Source organism: Pleurodeles waltl, chromosome 7 (genome assembly GCF_031143425.1).
Source record: "Pleurodeles waltl isolate 20211129_DDA chromosome 7, aPleWal1.hap1.20221129, whole genome shotgun sequence".
Taxonomy (NCBI): Eukaryota; Metazoa; Chordata; class Amphibia; order Caudata; family Salamandridae; genus Pleurodeles; species Pleurodeles waltl.
In genome coordinates, this window is record NC_090446.1 from 2,797,986 (window position 1) to 2,822,983 (window position 24,998).

The 24,998-nt window shown below is 49.6% G+C and overlaps 1 protein-coding gene across 1 annotated transcript in view; it reads left to right on the forward strand.

Moving 5' to 3' along the window:
* Positions 1-24,133, forward strand: part of LOC138303488 (uncharacterized) — an 80,905-nt gene extending 56,772 nt beyond the window's left edge. Inside the window, exons 7-8 of the mRNA XM_069242663.1 lie at positions 3,962-4,060; positions 19,878-24,133. Of these exons, the coding sequence (XP_069098764.1) occupies positions 3,962-4,060; positions 19,878-20,353 (575 nt within the window). The 3' untranslated portion in view covers positions 20,354-24,133. The remainder of the gene's footprint in view (positions 1-3,961; positions 4,061-19,877) is intronic.
* Positions 24,134-24,998: the final 865 nt, after the last annotated feature.

Here is a 24,998-nt window from a genome sequence, read left to right on the forward strand (position 1 = left end):
GTATCCGAGTTTATACAATGCCCTGTAGACGTCAAGGGGCCTCCACCAGCTTCTTGTGTTCCCTCTTATCCATAGTCAGTGGCAGAGCTCCCAGTCCGATGCAATATCTGAGATTATACGATGCCCTGTAGACGTCAAGGGGCCTCCACCAGCTCCTTGTGTTTCCTCTTAACCATAGTCAGTGGCAGAGCTCACAGTCGGATACAATATCTGAGTATATAGATGCCCTGTAGGCGTCAAGGGGTCTCCACCACCTCCTTCTGTTCCGTCTTAACCATAGTCAGAGCTCACAGTCTGAAGCAATATCTGAGATTATACGATGCCCTGTAGACGTCAAGGGGTCTCCTCCAGCTTCTTCTGTTCCCTCTTATCCATAGTCAGTGGCAGAGCTCATAGTCTGATACAGTATCTGAGTTTATACGATGCCCGGTAGACATCAAGGGGCCTCCACCAGCTCCTTGTATTCCCTCTTAACCATAGTCAGTGGCAGAGCTCACAGTCTGAAGCAATATCTGAGATTATACGATGCCCTGTAGACGTCAAGGGGCCTCCACCAGCTTCTTGTGTTGTGTCTTAACCATAGTCAGTGGCAGAGCTCACAGTCTGATGCAATATCTGAGTATATACGATGCCCTGTAGACGTCAAGGGGTCTCCACTAGCTTCTTCTGTTCCCTCTTATCCATAGTCAGTGGCAGAGCTCACAGTCTGAAGCAATATCTGAGATTATACGATGCCCTGTAGACGTCAAGGGGCCTCCACCAGCTTCTTGTGTTCCGTCTTAACCATAGTCAGAGCTCAGTCTGATACAGTATCTGAGTTTATACAATGCCCTGTAGACGTCAAGGGGTCTCCTCCAGCTTCTTCTGTTCCCTCTTATCCATAGTCAGTGGCAGAGCTCACAGTCTGAAGCAATATCTGAGTTTATACGATGCCCTGTAGACGTCAAGGGGTCTCCTCCAGCTTCTTCTGTTCCCTCTTATCCATAGTCAGTGGCAGAGCTCACAGTCTGAAGCAATATCTGAGTTTATACGATGCCCTGTAGACGTCAAGGGGTCTCCACTAGCTCCTTGTGTTCCCTCTTATCCATAGTCAGTGGCAGAGCTCACAGTCTGATGCAATATCTGAGTTTATACGATGCCCTGTAGACGTCAAGGGGCCTCCACCAGCTTCTTGTGTTCCGTCTTAACCATAGTCAGAGCTCAGTCTGATACAGTATCTGAGTTTATACAATGCCCTGTAGACGTCAAGGGGCCTCCACCAGCTTCTTGTGTTCCGTCTTAACCATAGTCAGAGCTCAGTCTGATACAGTATCTGAGTTTATACAATGCCCTGTAGACGTCAAGGGGTCTCCTCCAGCTTCTTCTGTTCCCTCTTATCCATAGTCAGTGGCAGAGCTCACAGTCTGAAGCAATATCTGAGTTTATACAATGCCCTGTAGACGTCAAGGGGTCTCCTCCAGCTTCTTGTGTTCCCTCTTATCCATAGTCAGTGGCAGAGCTCACAGTCTGATGCAATATCTGAGTTTATACAATGCCCTGTAGACGTCAAGGGGCCTCCACCAGCTCCTTGTGTTCCCTCTTATCCATAGTCAGTGGCAGAGCTCACAGTCGGATACAATATCTGAGATTATACGATGCCCGGTAGACGTCAAGGGGTCTCCACATCAGTCACATCTCTCTCAGACCGGACTTCCAGAAGACCTCCAGTCACTGGGGTGAGATCCAAATCACCTTAAAATGTCAAACTTGAAGAACCCTCACTCTCGATATTGAACCCTGGCTGGTGAAGCTGGTGCCTCACCTGAGTGGGGGTAATTATCGCTGCTCTGGGGTTGAAAGGAAAGCACCCCCTGCATCGCTGATGGATCCCAACCGTTTCCAGCAATCAGTCAGTTAAGACTGATCACTTGTGGACCATGGATGACAGGTCCTCCCTGGTGAACGTTTGTCTGTACATCGTACTGTTTTTTAATCTGATTTCTAGGTTTTACAATCACATCATTTCAGTTGTTAATTGATAGATCACTTGCTGTACCCACGCCTACGTCTTGCAGTTGGACAACGTCTTAACTTTGCAGTAACTCTGCCGGTACTTGATGCGTTCCTGTCATCGGTCTGTCACTGACCATCAGCCGTGAACCACGAGCCAGTGTCCTGCTGTGTCCCTTTATAGCAAACCCTTCCCTGTGCCATGTGCTGCTGGGCATGGGCCGGGCAGTCACTTCTTAGTGCCCGGGGGCTGCATATCTCTGGGAACCTAATCACAGGGCTGGGTAGAGATACCTGCTAAGCGGCCGCCTTCCCTTCCCTGCCTTTTGTGTGGTTTGTAAACGTGCTTTTTCGTCCCTGTCCTCTCCGAAGGGGCCAAAACTTTGCCCCATAGGTGCCTGCGACTGGAACCCCTTTTCCTCCCTGGGCGGGGCAGTGCACCCACTTCTCGCCCACTCTCCACTGCAAAGCGTCGCTGCAGTTGGTTTAGACACTAAGGGCCTGATCCATACATCTGGTGCCTGCCCAGGCCCAGCAGGCAGCTCTCTGGTAGATATCGATACATCTGGTGCCTGCCCAGGCCCAGCAGGCAGCTCTCTGGTGCACATCGATACATCTGGTGCCTGCCCAGGCCCAGCAGGCAGCTCTCTGGTACACATCGATACATCTGGTGCCTGCCCAGGCCCCGCAGGCAGCTCTCTGGTACACATCGATACATCTGGTGCCTGCCCAGGCCCAGCAGGCAGCTCTCTGGTGCACATCGATACATCTGGTGCCTGCCCAGGCCCAGCAGGCAGCTCTCTGGTACACATCGATACATCTGCTGCCTGCCCAGGCCCAGCAGGCAGCTCTCTGGTGCACATCGATACATCTGGTGCCTGCCCAGGCCCAGCAGGCAGCTCTCTGGTGCACATCGATACATCTGGTGTCTGCCCAGGCCCAGCAGGCAGCTCTCTGGTGCACATCGATACATCTGGTGCCTGCCCAGGCCCAGCAGGCAGCTCTCTGGTGCACATCGATACATCTGGTGCCTGCCCAGGCCCAGCAGGCAGCTCTCTGGTGCACATCGATACATCTGGTGCCTGCCCAGGCCCAGCAGGCAGCTCTCTGGTGCACATCGATACATCTGGTGCCTGCCCAGGCCCAGCAGGCAGCTCTCTGGTGCACATCGATACATCTGGTGTCTGCCCAGGCCCAGCAGGCAGCTCTCTGGTGCACATCGATACATCTGGTGTCTGCCCAGGCCCAGCAGGCAGCTCTCTGGTGCACATCGATACATCTGGTGCCTGCCCAGGCCCAGCAGGCAGCTCTCTGGTAGATATCAATACATCTGGTGTCTGCCCAGGCCCCGCAGGCAGCTCTCTGGTGCACATCGATACATCTGGTGTCTGCCCAGGCCCCGCAGGCAGCTCTCTGGTGCACATCAATACATCTGGTGTCTGCCCAGGCCCCGCAGGCAGCTCTCTGGTACATGCAGTCTCTCCCTGTTCAAGGTCTGTTCTTTACAAAACACACTAGAGAGTGAGAGATGAGCGCGCTCACCTTCCCATGTGAACATATACACCACCCAGAAGAAGCAAATATGTCAGCACATACTCGGGCAGTCACTCCACAACCTCCTTCCCCATGCCACCAACCAGGCTGGTGGGTGAGGGGCATCTTTAAGAAGAGCAAAGGTTTGTAACCATTGGAATAAACCTAGCGACCGGAAGGTCATGTAATGACTCTGCCTGAGAATGTGTACCTGCTTCTTTTGTTGGGTATAAGGTCTCTTCTAGTCGTTGTAATCATGTGCTTAGATCTAGGACACGTTAGTGTGTTAGAACCAGTCCTTCTCCTAGGATCCTGTGTGTTCTGTGGAAGTAAGTGGGCTGGATGCTAAGAATCTGCCTTTGTTACCCTGCTGAGCCCTCTGAGGTCTGTGATTGGCTCCTTGGCTCTAAACATCCCTCTGTTTGATTGTGTTCCGCAGGACCCACCATCATCCCGTTCGCCATAAAAGATGAGGAAGAGGACTACTGCATCCAGCATCCGGGTAGTAAGAATGAACAGAGCATCACCTGCCCGACAGGTAAGGAACTCGTCCACCTGAAGACCAAGGAGTTACATGTGAGCTCCAGCGCTCTGGAAGTGGCAGAAACATGGTTCTGTTCATTCTTAGTAAGCATGAGTAATGAGTGAAACGTAGAGAACGCTACCCTCATCCTCACTCAGGGTGGGGCTCAGTGTTCATCTTCTTGAGTGTGCAATTCCGGGGCCAGGGAGTCCTGCACCCAGACAGGTGGCAGCCGCAGTAACCTCAGCAGTCAGAGCAGGAATTCAGCAGCGCGGCCACTGTGAGCCTCAGATGGCCACAGTGGATCTTGCACTGAACTGAGGTACGACTGAACTCCTGCAAACTAGCTGTAAAGATCCCATATACACCAGGGTCAGTGCCGGCATCTCCCAGCGTCTGGAGTCTCCGTTCCTCCGGCAAACAGCAATTACCTGTCGATCCTTTGTTGAAGAGGGTCTTAGCTGGAATCCATTAGTTCCCCAGGAAATCTCTGTAACTTTCTGAAAGTAAACACTCCCGCCAGCGCTGTGATAACTCCTAGTCTGACCCTGCATTCAGGCGCATTACCCGCCTTCGAAGAGCTGTAACTAAGCCACCAGCGAGTATGCAAAGAAACTATCAGGGTCTTCAGTGCAGACTGCTAGAGTGAGCCTGAAGTCTGTACAAACATGTACACAACTGAAGTCTGTACAAACATGTACACAACTGAAGTCTGTACAAAGATGTACACTACTGAAGTCTGTACAAACGTGTACACAACTGAAGTCTGTACAAACATGTACACAACTGAAGTCTGTACAAAGGTGTACACAACTGAAGTCTGTACAAAGCTGTACACAACTGAAGTCTGTACAAAGCTGTACACAACTGAAGTCTATGCAAAGCTGTACACAACTGAAGTCTGTACAAAGATGTACACAACTGAAGTCTGTACAAAGGTGTACACAACTGATGTACACAACTGAAGTCTGTACAAAGCTGTACACAACTGAAGTCAATACAAAGGTGTACACAACGGAAGTCTATACAAACATGTACACAACTGAAGTCTATACAAAGGTGTACACAACTGAAGTCTGTACAAACATGTACACAACTGAAGTCTGTACAAACATGTACACAACTGAAGTCTATACAAAGCTGTACACAACTGAAGTCTGTACAAAGCTGTACACAACTGAAGTCTGTACAAAGCTGTACACAACTGAAGTCAATACAAAGGTGTACACAACTGAAGTCTATACAAAGGTGTACACAACTGAAGTCTATACAAAGGTGTACACAACTGAAGACCTCTTCGCCTGGCGCTGCCCCGGAGGGCCCTGTGCTGTACAAACACACATAGCATAGACCAGTGACTGTTCCTACCACGGACAGTGGTACCTACATGTGGAGCTTATCAGCCAATGCAGCGCGGTCCGGGGAACGGTAACGCGCTCCCTGCTGGGGTCTGACAAAGATTGTCCTTTTAGATGCAGGTGACCGAAAGGAAACTAATGACTTGCCACGTAGGGTGAGCAGGGTAAAAGCATTTCTAGCATGCACGCCACAGTCCACAAAGATGTTCAGTATTGTTTAATATTGTTCTACCAGGAAATGTCAAAAACGTTTCCATATTGTGATACGAGTGGTCAGTTCAGCTGCTAACTTCGGACATAAACCGCAGCGCATGGCATCGGGGTCTGGTCTTTGAGTCTGGTAGTCTCATCAGGGTCTGGTCTTTGAGTCTGGTGGTCTCATCAGGGTCTGGTCTTTGAGTCTGGTAGTCTCATCAGGGTCTGGTAGTCTCATCAGGGTCTGGGCTTTGAGTCTGGTAGTCTCATCAGGGTCTGGGCTTTGAGTCTGGTAGTCTCATCAGGGTCTGGTCTTTGAGTCTGGTAGTCTCATCAGGGTCTGGGCTTTGAGTCTGGTAGTCTCATCAGGGTCTGGGCTTTGAGTCTGGTAGTCTCATCAGGGTCTGGTCTTTGAGTCTAGTAGTCTCATCAGGGTCTGGTCTTTGAGTCTGGTGGTCTGATCAGGGTCTGGTGTTTGGGTCTGGTAGTCTCATCAGGGTCTGGTAGTCTCATCAGGGTCTGGTCTCTGATAGTCTCACCAGGGTCAGGTCTTTGAGTCTGGTAGTCTCATCAGGGTCTGGTCTTTGAGTCTGGTAGTCTCATCAGGGTCTGGTCTTTGAGTCTGGTAGTCTCATCAGGGTCTGGTAGTCTCATCAGGGTCTGGTCTTTGAGTCTGGTAGTCTGATCAGGGTCTGGTCTTTGGGTCTGGTAGTCTCATCAGGGTCTGGTCTCTGATAGTCTCACCAGGGTCAGGTCTTTGAGTCTGGTAGTCTCATCAGGGTCTGGTCTTTGAGTCTGGTAGTCTCATCAGGGTCTGGTCTCTGAGTCTGGTAGTCTCATCAGGGTCTGGTCTTTGAGTCTGATAGTCTTGCCTCTCTGAGCAGACATTACGCCGGAAACTGGCAGTCGCAGTAAAGCGCCTGTGATCCTCTCTAAAGCATGGTTAAAGTGCCTTATTCCTGACTGGGAGCTGTCCGTACGGACATGGGGTGGTGTAGAAGGAGCACCAGGGCCTGGAAGGTACAAGCCACCTGTGGCTGCCGCCCCCGTGGAGCCATCCACTCACATCCTAAACTTAAGAACCACTGAAATTCACCAGTGATAATTGCATCAAGAATCTATAACTTGCACCCCTGTGCACAGTGTTGTTGTCAGTGATGTCATTTCAGTTGTCGTCAGTGATGTTACAGAAGATGTCCCGAGGGTTGTAGTATGTGCGTCACGAGCAGTGCATGGCGAGGGCGCGAGCTGTAGTTTCTCGCTGGATTTCAGTGGTGTTGCAAGGTCTGGCGTTAGACCCATTATATGGATACTATACTTACTTAAAGGGCCCCAACCACCTCTCGTCATCCGTTGGTCTGTTGTTGTCATTCACATTTTGCTTCAGTCCCCACAGCCCGGCACGCGCCAGGGGGCAGCTATAGCCACTGGCTCCTGTTAATGCTCGTTATCGGACTGCTGCGGTTCCACAGCATTGTAGGCGGTGTCCATTTGAAAATATTCTCTATAAAGTAATCCTCTTTTTGATGTGCACGCAATGAAAAGCATTTATAACTGCACTCTTGTAGGTCATGCGGGTATCTATTTATATTGAAGACTAACATTATGTACAAATCTAGCGTGCTTGATCTGCTTCTGTGGCTTTCTAGTTTGCTTTCGGTGCTCTCGTATGTCGGGCCTATATCTAGTAACACTCTTTATTCGGTCATCCAGTGACCGAGCGAGGGAGAGGGTGTGCGTAGCGGCCTGAGCTGCCGACTTCAGGGCTGGGGAACCCGGTTCAAGTCTAAGCGTCGGCTCAACAGCCTGTGATTCTGGGCAGACCACTTAATCTCCCCGTGCCTGATCAGCGCCTTGAGACCCTCATGGGTAATTTCCAGCACTTTACAAACCCTGGATGTATTTATTTATGCAGCAGACAACGTAAATCAGACATAATACAATGCATGCAAACAAGAATGCTGTAAAGTGAAATAATCATAAAACAGGCGTAACTAGAACAGTAATTCATAAAGACATTGCAGGGCTAATCTTATAGACATTGTACAGAAATTGCAGCAGGGTCACGAATCCTGTCTGTTGGCAGCGCCTGGAAAACCCCACAGCACTGTGCTTTGTCTAAGATTGGCCTCTTTTAAAAATGGTAAAATTAGTGGGTTTCTTAGTGACGAATAGTACTTGCACAAAAGAATAAAGTTGCGGAAGCGCTGTTGTCGGTAGGCCCAAGCCAGCGGCTGGTGTCCACAGGCCACGGTGCAGGCATGATGCCTGGTGATGACACTGGAGTCAATGGTGCTGGCGTCGGTGGACCGGGGCTGCGGTGTGGGACGGTGCTTCGTGCTCCTCACGAGCGGTGTCCACAGGCCACAGTGCAGGCTATAGGCGCCATTGTCAGCAGGAGCGGCGTCGTCAGGGATGCCTAGGCTGCGGTGTGAGGAAACTGAAGTCTTTCATTTCCCTGAGGCTTCCAACAAGAGGCAAGCTCTACTCCAGGCACTTGAATAAGTTTCTCAAGCAGGACACACAGCAAAGTTCACCCTTTGCACTCTTTTCAGGCAGAAGCAGCAACTGCAGGCCAGTCCAGCAAAGCAACACAGCAAAGGGACAGTACTCCTCCTTCAGCTCTTCTCCTGGGCAGAGGTTCCTCTTGATTCCAGAAAGATTCTAAAAGTCTGGGGTTTTCGGTCTTGTTCTGATACCCTGTTCTGCCTTTGAAGTTGGCAAAATTCAAAGAAAAGTCTCAAGTGTTTGCAAGATCCTTCCTTGTCCAGGCCCTAGACGCACACCAAGGGGTCGGAGACTGCATTGTGTGAGAACAGGCACAGCCCTTTCAGGTGTGAACGACCACTTCTCCCTCTCCTCTAGCTCAGATGGCTCATCAGGATTTGCAGGCTACACCCGCCCCCTTTGTGTCACTGTCTAGAGAGGTGCAAAACAGCCCAACTGTCAAACTGACCCAGACAGACAATCCACAAACAGGCGGACTCACAGAATGGTATAAGCAAGAAAATGCCTACTTTCTACAAGTGGCATTTTCAAACAGACAATTAAAAAAACAACTTCACCAAAAGATGTATTTTTAAATTGTGAGTTCAGAGAACCTAAACTTCACATTTTTATCTGCTCTCAAAGGGATTCTGTGCTTCAAGGATATTTAAAGGCAGCCCCTATGTTAACCTATGAGAGAGATAGGCCTTGCACAGTGAATACCGAATTTGGCAGTATTTCACTGTTAGGACATATAAAACACACTAGTATATGTCCTACCTTAGACATACAGTGCACCCTGCCCCTGGGGCTACCTAGGGCCTACCTTAGGGGTGCCTGACATGTAATAAAAGGGAAGGTTTAGGCTTGGCAAGTGGGTACAAGGCTCTCTGTGTGTGTATCTGTGTACGGTCCTCTGTCTGTTGTTGCAGGCCTCTCTCTCTGTGTATCTGCGCAAGGCCCTCTGTGTGTGTATCTGTGCAAGGCCCTCTGTGCGTGTATCTGTGCAAAGCTCTGTGCGTGTATCTGTGCAAGGCTCTCTGTGTGTATCTGCGCAAGGCCCTCTGTGTGTGTATCTGTGCAAGGCCCTCTGTGTGTGTATCTGCGCAAAGCCCTCTGTGTGTGTATCTGCGCAAGGCCCTCTGTGTGTGTACCTGTGCAAGGCTCTCTGTCTGTGTATCTGTGCAAAGCTCTCTGTGCGTGTATCTGTGTAAGGCTCTCTGTGTGTATCTGTGCAAAGCTCTCTGTGTGTATCTGTGCAAGGCCCTCTGTGTGTGTATCTGTGCAAGGCCCTCTGTGTGTGTATCTGTGCAAAGCTCTCTGTGCGTGTATCTGTGCAAGGCTCTCTGTGTGTATCTGCGCAAAGCTCTTGGTGTGTATCTGCGCAAAGCTCTCTGTGTGTATCTGCGCAAGACCCTCTGTGTGTGTATCTGTGCAAGGCCTTCTGTGTGTGTATCTGTGCAAGGCCTTCTGTGTGTGTATCTGCGCAAGGCCCTCTGTGTGTGTATCTGCGCAAGGCCCTCTGTGTGTGTATCTGCGCAAGGCCCTCTGTGTGTGTATCTGTGCAAGGCTCTCTGTGTGTGTATCTGTGCAAGGCCCTCTGAGTGTGTATCTGCGCAAGGCCCTCTGTGTGTGTATCTGTGCAAAGCTCTCTGCGTGGGTATCTGTGCAAGGCTCTCTGTCTACCGTTTCAAGCCTCTGTGTGTGTGTATCTTCGCAAGGCTCTGTGTGTGTATCTGTGCAAGGCTCTCTGTGTGTATCTGTGCAAGGCTCTCTGTTTGTATCTGTGCAAGGCTCTCTCTGTGTGTATCTGTGCAAGGCTGTCTGTGTGTATCTGTGCAAGGCTCTCTGTGTGTGTATATCTGTGCAAGGCTCTGTGTGTGTATCTGTGCAAGGCTCTGTGTGTGTATCTGTGCAAGGCTCTCTGTGTCTGTATCTGTGCAATGCTCTCTGTGTGTATCTGTGCAAGGCTCTATGTGTGTATCTGTGCAAGGCTCTGTGTGTGTGTATCTGTGAAAGGCTCTCTCTGTGTGTATCTGTGCAAGGCTCTCTGTGTGTGTATCTGTGCAAGGCCCTCTGTGTGTGTATCTGTGCAAGGTTCTCTCTGTGTGTATCAGTGCAAGGCTCTCTGTGCGTGTATCTGTGCAAGGCCCTCTGTGCGTGTATCTGTGCAAGGCTCTCTCTCTGTGTATCTGTGCAAGGCTCTCTGTGCGTGTATCTGTGCAAGGCCCTCTGTGTGTGTATTTGTGCAAGGCTCTCTGTGTGTGTATCTGTACAAGGCTCTCTGTGCGTGTATCTGTGCAAGGCCCTCTGTCTGTCTGCCGTTGCAGGCCTCTCCGTGTCTGTATCTGTGCAAGGCCCTCTGTGTCTGTATCTGTGCAAGGCTCTCTGTGTGTATCTGTGCAAGGCTCTCTGTGTGTATCTGTGCAAGGCTCTGTGTGTGTGTATCTGTGCAAGGCTCTCTCTGTGTGTATCTGTGCAAGGCTCTCTGTGTGTGTATCTGTGCAAGGCCCTCTGTGTGTGTATCTGTGCAAGGCCCTCTGTGTGTGTATCTGTGCAAGGTTCTCTCTGTGTGTATCTGTGCAAGGCTCTCTGTGCGTGTATCTGTGCAAGGCCCTCTGTGCGTGTATCTGTGCAAGGCCCTCTGTGTGTGTATCTGTGCAAGGCTCTCTCTCTCTGTATCTGTGCAAGGCCCTCTGTGTGTGTATCTTCGCAAGGCCCTCTGTGTGTGTATCTGTGCAAGGCCCTCTGTGCGTGTATCTGTGCAAGGCTCTCTGTGCGTGTATCTGTGCAAGGCCCTCTGTGCGTGTATCTGTGCAAGGCTCTCTGTGCGTGTATCTGTGCAAGGCCCTCTGTGTGTGTATCTGTGCAAGGCTCTCTCTGTGTGTATCTGCGCAAGGCCCTCTGTGCGTGTATCTGCGCAAGGCTCTCTGCGTGTGTATCTGCGCAAGGCCCTCTGTGTGTGTATCTGTGCAAGGCTCTGTGTGTGTATCTGTGCAAAGGTCTCTGTGTCTGTATCTGTGCAAGGCTCTGTGTGTGTATCTGTGCAAGGCTCTGTGTGTGTATCTGCGCAAGGCTCTCTGTGTGTGTATCTGCGCAAGGCTCTCTGTGTGTGTATCTGTGCAAGGCTCTCTCTGTGTATCTGTGCAAGGCCCTCTGTGTGTGTATCTGCGCAAGGCCCTCTGTGTGTGTATCTGTGCAAGGGCCTGTGTGTGTATCTGTGCAAGGCCCTCTGCGTGTGTATCTGTGCAAAGCTCTCTGCGTGTGTATCTGTGCAAGGCCCTCTGTGTGTGTATCTGTGCAAGGCCCTCTGTGTGTGTATCTGTGCAAGGCTCTCTCTGTGTATCTGCGCAAGGCTCTCTCTCTCTGTATCTGCGGAGGCCTCTCTGTGTGTGTATCTGAGCACGGCTCTCTCTGTGTGTATCTGTGCAAAGCTCTGTGTAAGTGTATCTGTGCAAGGCCCTCTGTCTGTCTGCCGTTGCTTGCCTCTCCGTGTGTGTATCTGTGCAAGGCCCTCTGTGTGTGTATCAGTGCAAAGCTCTCTGCGTGTATCTGTGCAAGGCTCTCTGTCTGTCTGCTGTTGCAAGCCTCTCTGCGTGTGTATCTGTGCAAGGCCCTCTGTGTGTGTATCTGCACAAGGCCCTCTGTGTGTGTGTGTATCTGTGCAAGGCCCTCCGTGTGTGTATCTGTGCACGGCCCTCTGTCTGTCTGCCGTTGCAAGCCTCTCTGCGTGTGTATCTGTGCAAGGCCCTCTGTGTGTGTATCTGTGCAAAGCTCTCTGCGTGTGTATCTGTGCAAGGCCCTCTGAGTGTGTATCTGCGCAAGGCCCTCTGTGTTTGTATCTGCGCAAGGCCCTCTGAGTGTGTATCTGCGCAAGGCCCTCTGTGTGTGTATCTGCGCAAGGCCCTCTGAGTGTGTATCTGCGCAAGGCCCTCTGTGTGTGTATCTGTGTAAGGCTCTGTGTGTGTGTATCTGTGCAAGGCCCTCTGTGTGTGTATCTGTGCAAAGCTATCTGTGTTTGTATCTGTGCAAGGCTCTGTGTGTGTATCTGTGAAAGGCAGTTTGTGTGTGTATCTGTGCAAGGCTCTCTGTGTGTGTCTGTGCAAAGGTCTCTGTGTGTGTATCTGTGCAAGGCTCTCTGTGTGTGTATCTGTGCAAAGCTCTCTGTGTGTGTATCTGTGCAAAGCTCTCTGTGTATGTATCTGTGCAAGGCTCTCTCTCTGTATCTGTGCATGGCTCTCTCTGTGTGTATCTGTGCAAGGCTCTCTCTCTGTGTATCTGTGCAAGGCTCTCTGTGTGTGTATCTGTGCAAGGCTCTCTGTGTGTATCTGTGCAAAGGTCTCTGTGTTTCTGTGCAAGGCTTTCTGTGTGTGTATCTGTGCAAGGCCCTCTGTGTGTGTATCTGCACAAGTCCCTCTGTGTGTATCTGTGCAAGGCTCTCTGTGTGTGTATCTGTGCAAGGCTCTCTGTGTGTGTATCTGTGCAAGGCTCTGTGTATGTGTATCTGTGCAAGGCCCTCTGTGTGTGTATCTGTGCAAGGCTCTCTGTGTGTGTATCTGTGCACGGCCCTCTCTGTGTGTATCTGTGCAAGGCTCTCTGTGTGTGTATCTGTGCAAAGCTCTGTGTATGTGTATCTGTGCAAGGCCCTCTGTCTGTCTGCCGTTGCAAGCCTCTCTATAAAAAGCATTCACAAAGGCAAGAGGCTGGCATGGCAGCCAATGCCTTTTTAGATCTGGTGTTAGCTAAGATGTTTTCATTTTACTAAAATCATGGGAATAACATAGTATAGTTATAGGGTTTTTTTGCCAGACTTCCTCCATTAGTCTGTTGTTTTGTCATTCTCATTTTTATTCCACCCGCTCCAGCACGCGTCATGGGGCGGCGGGGCGGCCCTCTTCAGCCATTGGCTCTGGCTATCTGAAGGCCGCTATGAGCTGGGACGTGCTTCGGTGATCGCTGAGGTCAGCGGGTTGGTTTTCGGTAGGAATCCCCGGGCTAACAAAGCCAGGTGGGGAGATCAGGCCTTCTCAGTGGCGGCTGGTAACTTGTGGAACTTGTTTCCAGAAAGTATCCGTAGGCGCATTTAGCATTTCATAAACATCTTCAAACCTGGCTGTTTACCCTCTAGGGGGTTTGTTTGCCTTCCCCCTATTTGGGTTAGCTGTGACTGATATCTCTTGTAGGCCTGTTCCCCTCTTCTTTCTGCTAGCGCTTTGTAAATACAACAAAAACAAATACTTCCATGTGAGTTACGGCAGGCTTCCCTTTCACAAGGAGCACATACACACACAAAGTAGTTAATTCTGTGGTAATTAGTGTTTTTTGAGACCAAAAAATATGTTTGCTTTTAGCCAATAATTTTTTTAGATTGATGAGGGGTTGTCAGCTTCCCTAACAATAACGTTTTGCAAAAACCCTGGAAGAACAAAATAGGAATTGCCCAAAGGCTGGCAGCCAACGTCGGGGCTATTGGCTTTGCCAGTGCTTGTTTAGTTTAAAATATTATGTTTGACATAACATTTTCACTCGGCTTTAATGTCACTAAAACCGTTGGCATATTCAGTGATTTTCTGTTAAGTTTCATAAAGCCAAGTACAATATTATTACCATACCCAACTATAACGTCACTTTAACCTTTATTTTTTTTCACGTACTTTCTAGTTTTTTTTTTTTTTTACGTAAACTAGTATTTTGTTGCCATATGTTAGCAGGCCGATCATGCCACGTGCAGCCTTCTGGTGTGCACAGCATGGGGTTGGCCGCAGGGCCTGCCCACAGTGCCTAGTATCAGAGGACAGCCACCCCACCCGGCACAGCTTTCAGCTAGACCTTGTGCCCAACCCCTCTCGGACAGCCCTCCTCACTGTGCATGGCTGTCAGATGTGTGCTCTGTGGGTTAGCTGCACGGCCAACCGCCCATTTGCAGCAGCCCGCCACAGACGTACAGGGCCAGCTGCAGGATCTAGGAAGCCCCCCCCCCCCCCAAAACCTGGATCCCTCTGGGACCCCCACCTTAGGTTACAAGGGGGGGGGGGGTCAAGGGCACCCCTAATCTGTGCCCTTGCTTTTTCATTTTTAGGACACAGAGATCCGATGTCCTAAACTAGTGGATGCAATACTTTTCCACATGTGGCCAGCAAGTGACTGTGAGCTCCCCCAGGACTCGCAGGTGTGAGATGGCTGACGGGGAAAAAAAGGCCCTCAGGGCACTTAAATATTTGAAATTACATGACCGCGAGACTCTCTTGCAAGCTTCCCGTGCACCCAACCTTCCAGGTATGCAAATATTTTTAACCTTAATTTCTCAAAATCGACTGAACTGATTTGCACCATATCACAACAAGTGCGCTTTCCGGACAACAATCTAGCTTTCTGACACATTTTGTGTCATTTGATTCAGACGTATATTTACTACAGAAGAGGGCGTTGGTCCCTTCCTCAAAGTTAGTTAAGACCAGAAGGATGTGACATTCAAAATGTCTACATTTTATCCCAAACCACACCTCCGTCACCTGAAAACTCTAACAGCGTTTTAGAGACAATCTTTGCTTCTGACCTCCATCCGTTATTTCCACCATTTCTGGACAAGCGCTGATGTTCCCTCTGGTTTTTCCAGATTTTGTTGCATGGTCTCTGTGCTTCAAGTAGATGTTTTCTCCTTATGTGTCTTGACCTGTTCCCTCGATGCTTTTTATTTTAATAAAAGAAGCGCACCGCTGTTTGTGTCCCTTTGAATTAAACTGTAGGGTTTGAGCCGCGACCCACTGGAGGGTACGCGGAGCGGCGAGTTTGCTGGGTTACCGGTTCGTAATACCCTGAGGCAGGATACATTAGATAACAAGATCAACCAGTCGTTGTGATGCCATGTGTGCAGTGGTTTAATGTGTGGTTCCCCAACCTGACCCTCTTATACTCAGCCGAGGAACAAGCTCCCTGCGGTCGTACAAGGGGCGAATTTTAAGAGAATCTTAACAACTGTAAACCAGGCTGTGGCGGAGATCATGAGTTCAGCCTTCAGTTGAAGAAACTGGCCTCATAGGGTCTCAGTCAGACTCTCTCTGGAGTGATGTTTTTAGGATATAAGATCCTGGTCGGTGACCTTATTTGGAGAAGTAGGGTGATGGAGTATGAGTGAACATACGCGAGTGCTCAGTACAACACTCACTTTGTGCCCCACCGAGCCCCTGGTACACAGAGCCCAGTACGTGTGGTAGAAGGAGGTGCAACCAAACTTGACTCGGCCCAGGGCCAGAGGTTCCTGGTTTCTGCATATATCACCTCCGCTTCCTAGCAGGGAGCTAGGCTGGACACATGCAAGGTTGATTGACAGGTGATACAGTCTACCTGGAGGCAGGAAAAGGAGCACACCAAGTTAAATACGTTTAATATGTTGCTTGGTGAATGGTCTTATGAGAGCTGCACAACTTCAGTCTTTGGTGATCCGAGATTTTCCACAAGTTAAGCTCAGGAATGCTCAGCACATCAGGATACCCCCTGGAGGCAGAACTCCAATATAACTGACATGTTTTACATGAACTCTTTACAAATGGGATCCCTCAGGGATGTCTAAGCTCAGGTGGCCTTCTTTTAGGTTCTACACTGAGATCACTTGCAGAGTGGCAGCCAGAACTCAGCCTCCCTAAAAGTGATTTGTAAAGATACTTAGATACTCACCTAGCCCAGAACTCTTAACTTCCCTGTTGTATCAGCCCTCAATGTTGGAACTGGGAATGGCAGAGAACCTATCATTTCTCTCTGGTTTATAGATCAGACTTGTACAAACTAAACCAGATGACAGGGTCGGTGATCCAGTCTGATAGGCGGCCGTACTGGCGAGTTATTTGTATGCTCCAAGCACATTTTGTCTGTTCTTGAAAGATGTTGTAAAGTATTTACCCTACTCGATATAGACTGCGGTGTACTCCAGCGCTTCCCGAACTGTGAGACGCAAGCCCACTTTTGGTGGGTCGCCAAAGTCCATAAATAAACATGTTACTGAATTCTGTTTTTATCTGTAATGTTTGCTGTGCTTCAAAGACAGAGGTCAGATGCCAGGCTAGGGCTCCTGTGTTTATGTTTCAACACAGAGACTGGCGTTTACAGACTCATAAAGTGAGTTATGTGAGAGTCCTGCTGGGTACATGAAGTGTGAAAGGAAAGCTTGAGGATGTTTTTGGTCTTAACACACAACACACTGTAAATACTGGTCAGCGATCTGTACTCATTCAGCAGTTAGGAAAGCAACATAAAGCACATGTTGTTGTAATTCTGCAGTGTGATGGGAACAGAGGCTGTAGTAGGAGCAGAACAAACCAAGACACACAAATAACAAATACTCACTGAAACCCGATTCCACACTTTATCATTTGCGTGCAGTAGAGTTTTATCAACGGAAGTTTGTGCAAATTAGTGACCATGTCAATCAATCAGGCATTGCTTATAGAGCGCAGCTACTCACCCGTGAGGGTCTCAAGGAACTGGGGGGGCTGCGTGGCTGCCATCAGTGATGTGGTTCTTCAAAAAGCCATGTCTTCAGCTCCTTCGTGAAGTTGAGGAGGGAGATAGTTTGTCTGAAGTGAAGCGGGAGAGTGTTCCAGGCCGTGGGTGTGATGTGGGAGAAAGAGTGTCCCCCTGTTCTTGATTTCCTGATGTGGGGTACTTTGGCGACGGAGAGCTGGGCTGATCGGAGGGTCTTGTGGGGTACGTGGAAATTTGGTCGGCTGTTCAGGTGGACTGGTCAGGTGTCGTGGAGGGCTTTGTGGGCGTGGATGAGGATCTTGAAGGTGATGCGTTTTTCTATTGGAAGCCAGTGAAGTGTTCGCAGGTGCTGAGAGATGTGGCAGTGTCGGGGCAGGTAGAGGACCAGTCTGGCGGCGGCGTTCTGGATGTTTTGTAGTGTGTTGCTGTAGTCCAGTATGCTGGTGATAAAGGCGTGTGTGACAGTATTTCTGTGTTCCAGGGGGATCCATTTGAAGGTCTTGCCTAGGAGGCAAAGGGTGTGGAAGCAGGTGGATGTGACTGAGCTGATTTGGTGGTCCACGTTGAGTTTGGCGTCCAGGATGATCCCGAGGTTTCGGGCTTGGTTCGTGGGGGTGGGTGGGTTTCCAAGTGTGGGTGGCCACCATGAGTTATTCCATGAGTCGGGTTGAGGGGCCATGAAGAGTACTTCAGTTTTGTCTCCGTTGAGTTGTAGGCATCTGTTTTTCATCCAGTTGGCTATTGCTGCCATGCCTTCACGGAAGTTGTGTCTGGCTGTGTTGGATTCGTTCGATAGGGAGAGGATGAGTTGGGTGTCATCGGCGTAGGAGACGATGTTGATTCCGTAGCTCCTGACGATGGCGGCCAGTAGGGTCATGTAGATGTTGAACAGAGTAGGGCTGAGGGAGGATCCCTGGGGGACTCCACAGATGGTGGGTGTGGGGTCTGAGATGAAGGGGGTGAGTCTCACTCATTGGGTTCTGCCGGAGAGGAAGGAGTGGATCCAATCGAGGGCCTTGTCTCTGATGCCGGCCTCGTGAAGTCTGCGTAGCAGGGTGTGGTGGGGGACTGTATCGAAGGCCGCCGAGTGGTCTAGCAGGATGAGTGCCGCTGTCTCTCCCCTGTCCAGCAGGGAGAGGATGTCGTCGGTTGCAGCCAGGATGGCTGTTTCGGTGCTGTGTTTTTTTCTGAATCCGGATTGGGAGGCGTCGAGGATGTTGTGGACTTCGATGAAAGTGGAGATTTGGCTGTTGATGGCTTTCTCAATGACTTTCGCTGGGAATGGGAGCAGTGAGATGGACCTGAAGTTTTTGAGGTTGGTGGGGTCTGCTGGTGGTTTCTTGAGGAGGGGGATGATCTTGGCGGGGTCCCAGTTGTTGGGGAAGGAGGCGTCAGCTAGGGAGCGGTTGATGGTGAGCCGGAGCTTGGGGGCGATGATGTCAGCGGCTCTGTTGAAGATGTGGTGGGGGCAAGGGACTCTGGGGGCCCCGGAGTGTATGGACTTCATCGTCTTCAGAGTGGTTTCGGTGGTGAGGGTGGTCCAGTTAGTGATCGTTGATTTGTTGGTTTCAGGTTCCGGTGGAGGGGTTTCTGCGCGTGAGTTGTCCTCGTTGAAGCTGTCATAGATGGTGTCGATTTTATGGTTGAGGGAGGTGTTGAGTCTGTCGCAGAAGTTTTGTGAGGGTGGGATGTCTGTTGTTTCACTGTGGAAGATGTGCCATCTGTAAATGACTGCACAGCCACACGACATTTAATTATATTAAAAAATCGTCCACCTCATCTTTATTGAATCACGGTGGGTCACAAAAGTGTGTTGTGCTAACAAGTGGGGTTTGGTTCTAAAAAGTTTGGGAAGTGTGCCGTGTACTGTATGATATGGATCTCTCCATCAGCAGGTTTAAAATGGAGTAATGTGATAAAACATTGCCTGTGTTACGCATGCCCTCAAGCCGATACTATTCATATGTTTGCAAAATGTTGGATCCCCATCTATCGGACTTCAGTCTGCTTCCGAAAACACAGCTCAAGGCGGGTCCTGCCACAATCCTGCTAGGCGATCATGTAGACGACCCGTCTGCATGTGCCTGATCTGTTGCTTGATAGAGGACCACAATCCCGGCCTTCTCAGGAGTGGTGGAACAATTTAATGAAACTTACGACATAGTACGACCGGTTGCCTCGGTAGAGGCAGCTTGTGCTACTGCAGTTGAATGGAGACTCTGCTTCAGTTTTGGAAACTATGGTCCTGAGTTCGAGTTAGCGGACGGGTTACTTTGTCACACACACGACGGATATACCGTGCGCCGTATTACGATCCCATTATATCCCATTGGAATCATAATACATCGGATGGGATTTCTGTCACATTTGTCACGGAGTAACCCATCCACCAAAATCTAAACGAGACCCTCAGACCTCCCAGTGCTGTTGATGTGTTTTTTTCCTTTTCTTCACTTCTTTCTGCAGGTCTAACCCTGATCTCGTCCTGTTTCCAGATATAAATAAATTAGATAAACCTTTAAGCTGCGCATTTCACCCACCTCTGTTCCTTACGCTCGGCATCTGCATGGAACATCTTCGTGTAGCATGTGTGCATTCTTTGAATGATGTTGGGCGATTCTTTGTAAGGGTAGATGGGTCTTTGTGTGGTTGTCTGCTTCTTGCTAGGTTTCATCGTAGCGAGGGTGGGTGACCCTGTGTACTATCCTCCGGTTGCGTCTGGGTGCCATCTTATTGACGTTAGGTGTGCATGCCTGATCTTCGGCTGATGCTAGGCATCACATGGGGGTAAACATATCTGTGCTGTTCTCTGCTGGATGCGTGCTGCTGTGTGTTGTGCTTCGCGTGATGCCATCCTAGGGAGAGTGAGTGTGCCCGGTGACTGGTTCTTGTCCGGTGCCGCATGCATCTTACAGATGTTAGGCTTGTGCATGCGGAGTGATGCTCAGTGCCACCCTCGCGAGGGCCGGCCAGCATTTTGATGTATGTGGCACTGGAATTGGAACAGGCAGTCTGGATATGGGATGCCTCTGATTTTTATTATTTGTGAATTTCAGTCAGAAGCAGTGTTCCACAACACAGTTTGGAAGATGCCTTTTGTGGGACTTTTGCCAATAAGAGAAAAGTCTCAGTCTCTGTGTTAATTGACAGTTGATCGACCTCAGGACAATGGTTTAAGGGAGAGTGAGGTCACTTCCAAGCACCTGGCCAAGCTAGGCTGTATATATTTAGTGGTTTGCCACAAATAACCATAATTTACATACACATTTTAATCTAATACATTTTTATGTTTTCACTTTTATATTTTACAACAGGCCCATTTGGTATATCAGACACAGGAGGTGCAACTATGAAGAAGCCGCGTACGTGTCGAGAGAAGAAAAAGAGGGTCACTGCCAGGTCCACCCTTGTGCAGCGCCCCAAAATCCATGCGGACGAGAAGCTCTTCCACTGCACCATCTGTGGCAAACGATTCTCTAAAAACAGCTACCTTCTGCAGCATCAGAGATTGCACGGAGGTCCAAACTCCTTCCCTTGCATGGACTGTGGCAAGATCTTTGCAAAAAGGTCAGATCTTCAGCGCCACGAGATCATCCACACAGGCGAGAAGCCCTTTTCCTGCAACGAGTGTGAGAAGAGCTTTACTCAGATGTCTGGTCTCAAGCGCCACCAGAGACTCCACACTGGTGAGAATCCCTTTCCCTGCACCGAGTGTGAGAAAAGCTATACCTTCAGGTCAGATCTCCATCGCCACCAGCGAAGCCACACAGGAGAGAAGCCCTTTCCCTGAGGAGCCACACAGGGGGGAAGCCCTCTCCCTGAGGAGCCACACAGGGGAGAAACCCTCTCCCTGAGGAGCCACACAGGGGAGAAGCCCTCTCCCTGAGGAGCCACACAGGGGTGAAACCCTCTCCCTGAGGAGCCACACAGGGGGGAAACCCTCTCCCTGAGGAGCCACACAGGGGGAAATCCTCTCCCTGAGGAGCCACACAGGGGGGAACCCTCTCCCTGAGGAGCCACACAGGGGGGGGGGGGAATCCTCTCCCTGAGGAGCCACACAGGGGGGAAATCTTCTCCCTGAGGAGCCACACAGGGGAGAAGCCCTCTCCCTGAGGTGCATGTGCTCAGTGGACAGAGCTCCCAGGGGTAGGAGCCATTTTCTTGAACCAAGTGAGAGAAGACATTTATTTACTCCTCAGCCTACCATCTGTGGCACCCGAGAGGGCATACATGCGGGGACATGAATGTTACAGCACACTCGACCGTATGGGGAAGGCAACCACCTCATACAGCGAGGCAGGCAGCTTTCCTGCTTCATCTGAGAAGATCACTGAAAACAGGTGTCATGCACTTCTCAAGATCCACACAGAAGTGTAATCCATTCCTATCACTGTCTGCGAGGGTCGTCGCGTCGTGTGTGCATGTTTGTGTGCATGCGTGTGTGTCCGTGTGCATGTCTATGTGTGCGTGTGCACGCATGTGGGTGTGTCTGTGTGTGTGTGTCCGTGTGCATGTCTAATGTGCACGTGTGCACGCATGTGGGTGTGTGTGTGCATGTTTGTGTGCATGCGTATGTGTGTGTGCGCGCATGCATATGTCTCTGTATGTATGTGTCTGTGTGCATGTCTATGTGTGCGTGTGCACGCATGTGAGTGTGTGTGTGTGTGTGTGTGTGTGTGTGTGAGCGCATGTCAGACCGTACACCACCACTGTTGTGGTTCTTTGATCTTCCTTTCCTGGTGGTGTTTCTCACATACTGATGCAAGGTTTGCCTTTTCTCAAAGAGAATAAATAAATATAGTTGTAAGATAGAGGGATTTTCGACAGTTAGTGTAGATTTGTAGCCAAAAATCACTAGATTGATGCCAGGTGCTAGCAGATGTAAATCCATTTACTGCTGTGTGAGTGTGGCCCTGCTGGGAAGAGCTCAGTCCACACTGAAGTATGTGTGTCCTGCTACAGGGAGATCCTTACAGCTCATGCAGTGATGTGGATCTGCACACTTCACGTGTAGCTGTCCTGCCCCAGCCCTGCTGGCACGAGCAGGTGATCCAGGACATGTCCCGGGAGGATGCATTCTCCATCTGCCTCTCTACCAAAAGCAGAGCCTTGTGCATTGCTGCCTCGGAGTCTGTGAACTTGGAAATACATCCAACACTACAAGTGCAGTTCTGAGCACACAGAAACCTGGAATCCTGGGGTTGGCAGCTGAAAAATAATTTAAACAAGAGATCTTTAAAACATTATAACATAATTGATGTGAACTTTCTGCACAGGAATATTTATCAATGCCAAATGCCCCTTTTAATACTTAAAACCAGAACAGTGTGCTTTATGAAAACAGTGGATGCAGCAGGACACAGACCTGAACCAGTAAGACAGAAATACACTAAGAAAAGGGAGTCTCTCATCGTAAAAGATATGTCAGACTTGGTCTCACTGTGAGAACACATGTTGTGCCATTCATTCCCAGGCAGTCATCACCTACTCTGACTTCAGTGTCTTACAAGCCTGATACCTTGTGCCAACTCCTGGAACAACGTTCCTGAAACCTGCGAATGGCCCTTATGGAATAAGGATCTCCCTGCGCACTGCGGGGCTCAGAGGAAGGGCTGGAGAGCCAGGCTGTGCTGGGTTGTCAGGGCAGCTCGTAGCAGGGACATGGAACAGTGCCCCTGGCACCGTCCAGGGTCCTGCACCCATGGCTGCTCATCCTTGGCTTTCCCAGATCCGCGACCCCAGTTGTTACTTCACAGCTTAAGGATTCCCACAGTACTGGGGGTGACCGGGCTCATCAGTCTGGACTTCACCACAGCGCTGAAACTGGCAGCAGGAGACGAAGGGAATGTGCCCACCCATCACCTTTTCTCTCAGGCCTGAGGGTATTCAGGGGTGTGGCCCCTTCCTGTAGGGTCACACTTGAAGAGCCCCTCTAACTCTTGTGAAGTGGTGATGGAATATGGGGTGCTGAGGGCTCCCAGACATAATCCTACTGTTCAATATATTGATCAGACCAGTGTTCGCCATCATAGAAGTCCGGGGCATATAATCCCACGCTGAATCGAGGACAGGCCCGTCTCCCTGCGACACCGTCCTAAACCTCAAACTCTATTAGACAACACAGCTCAACAACGCAGGATATTAGCCTGATATGTAATAGGGCCCTACGGAAAACACCACTGTGCATCCTTCCATAGGTGAAGACACACTGTGCGACCTTCTATAGGTGACAGTAAACGCACTATGCGTCCATCCTTCGGTGACGTTAAACACACTGTGCGTCCATTCTTAGGTGACGATAAACACACTGTGCGTCCATTCATAGGTGACAATGAACATACTGTGCGTCCATCCTTCGGTGACGTTAAACACACTGTGCGTCCATCTACATGTAGAGGACTGTTGCGTCATTAAGCCCTATATTGCACCGCAGGATCCTGCACAAGTCACCTTGCAGCACTTTGTGACAGGTAAAGGCTCGGGATGCGCCATACTTAACATTGTACAGCACATTCCTGTCCGTTGCCATGCGCTGGCGCACAATGTGCTGTCTAGCACCAACACAAGCACCCTTGCACCGTGGTGCACAAGTGCCTGTGGTGTAAGCAGGGAGGTGCACCTTCCTTAACAAAAACAATCCCCAGAGGCTTTTTCCTCTTTCTATGTGTGCTGCAGAATGCAGTAGAAATAAAGATATTTCTCCTTGTTACGCCTCACCTAGGGAGGTGTAGGGTTTTGACGCATTAACAGGTCTACCGGTAATGGTCAATCTGGTAATGCGTCATACTCCATGGGTGGATCCGTGGGAACACCCACACTGCACCCATGGAACGTCTTCCCAGGTACTTTGTGCTGTGTTGCGTTACTTTAGATCTATCAAGCCATGCAGGGTGGCCTTGCCAGGCTTGATGAATCTGTTTTATGGGTTGTGTCGCTCTTGCGACCCACTGAGTGGCATAACGGCAAAACAACTGTTCAATAAATGTGCCCCATATTTTTCATTCTGGAACAGTTGGACTTCATGACATTAAGCATGGATGGGAAAAGGCATAAGCAGTTCAGGGATGTTGTCTGCTTTTTCAAACAACATTTTCATCTGCTGGTCCAGAACATTTTTACACATTTCAAAAGTGATAGCCAAGGAACTGAAAATTAGGACATAATATGACATTTTAGTCTTATCAAACCTGACACACGGTGCCAGTAGGCACGCTGCAGCACACTGCAGCAGTCTGTGGCATTTTCCTTCTTAAGTACATGCAGCTGCACATGTGGATTAGACAGCGGGATCCCATTACTAGGAAAGTACAGCTAAAAGTGATGAAAACGGACCACCGCGATTCAACGAATTCTGTACAGAGTACGAGCATATGTGCTACAAGGGCCCGGCGACGCACCCCCGTTGTAATAGCCAGGAACAGACGGTGACAATAAATGCTGTGATCTTGTGAACGTCTTGCCCCGTGTATTATGTGTTATTCTTTTTGCATCAGTTACATCTTTGTTACTACTCATTGTTAATTCAGAATAGTTGATTTTAGTGAAATTTTGTGATCAATAAAATATTGTTAACAAGAACTTTTCTGTGCCACTTCATATGGAAACGGGAAACTGCAAACATGGGCCAAGCACCCACTTTGCCACAAATTAAACTTGTCCACTTGTGTCCATTTTGTGCTAGATTCTGTTGCTGTTTTTTTACTCTGTGCCCTGGGACTCTGCTAACCAGGCCCCCGTGCATGTGCTCTGACCCCTGTCAAATTGGCTAAATCCCAGATTGGCACGTAAGACGTAACTATAAGTCCTTAGTATATGCTCTTCAATGTACTCAAGGGTTGTAGATTCAATGTCACTAGTGGACTTCAGCACTTATGTGCCACCACTGAGGACTCCAAGCCTGCCACAGTAGCCTGATGGTGCAGAATTAAAGCTGCAATTTCGGCCTGTGGAAATAAACCTTTTGACTGGACTAAACCTTCTGTATTATTACCTATAAGTCAGCCCTGAAGGTGGGCCTGGGGCAGGGAACATGGTATTTAAAAGTTGGACATGTATTTCGTGGTCTGGCAGTGGAAAACATCAAAAGTAGTTTTTCACTGTGGCAAGGCTGGCTGTCCCACAGGTTAGCACTGGTTTGCACTATTTTAAGAAAACCTAAATTCAGTTTGAGAATAGCTTGAAAAATGGTTCAAGGACTCATACTCATAGTAATTTAAAATGCAAATTAATAGTACAGTTGGATTTTATATTACTATGAATAAATAGACATTTAGAAAATTATCTGTTTTATACCCAAAACCAAAAGGATTTCCTACCAGTGTCCAGTTCTCCCTTGACCCCTACTGGACGCCTTTACCATCACTGGCAGGTGTAGCTAACACCCGAGCGTGTCCCCTCCTTTGTCTCTGCAGTCAACAAGGCACCAGTCCCAGTGG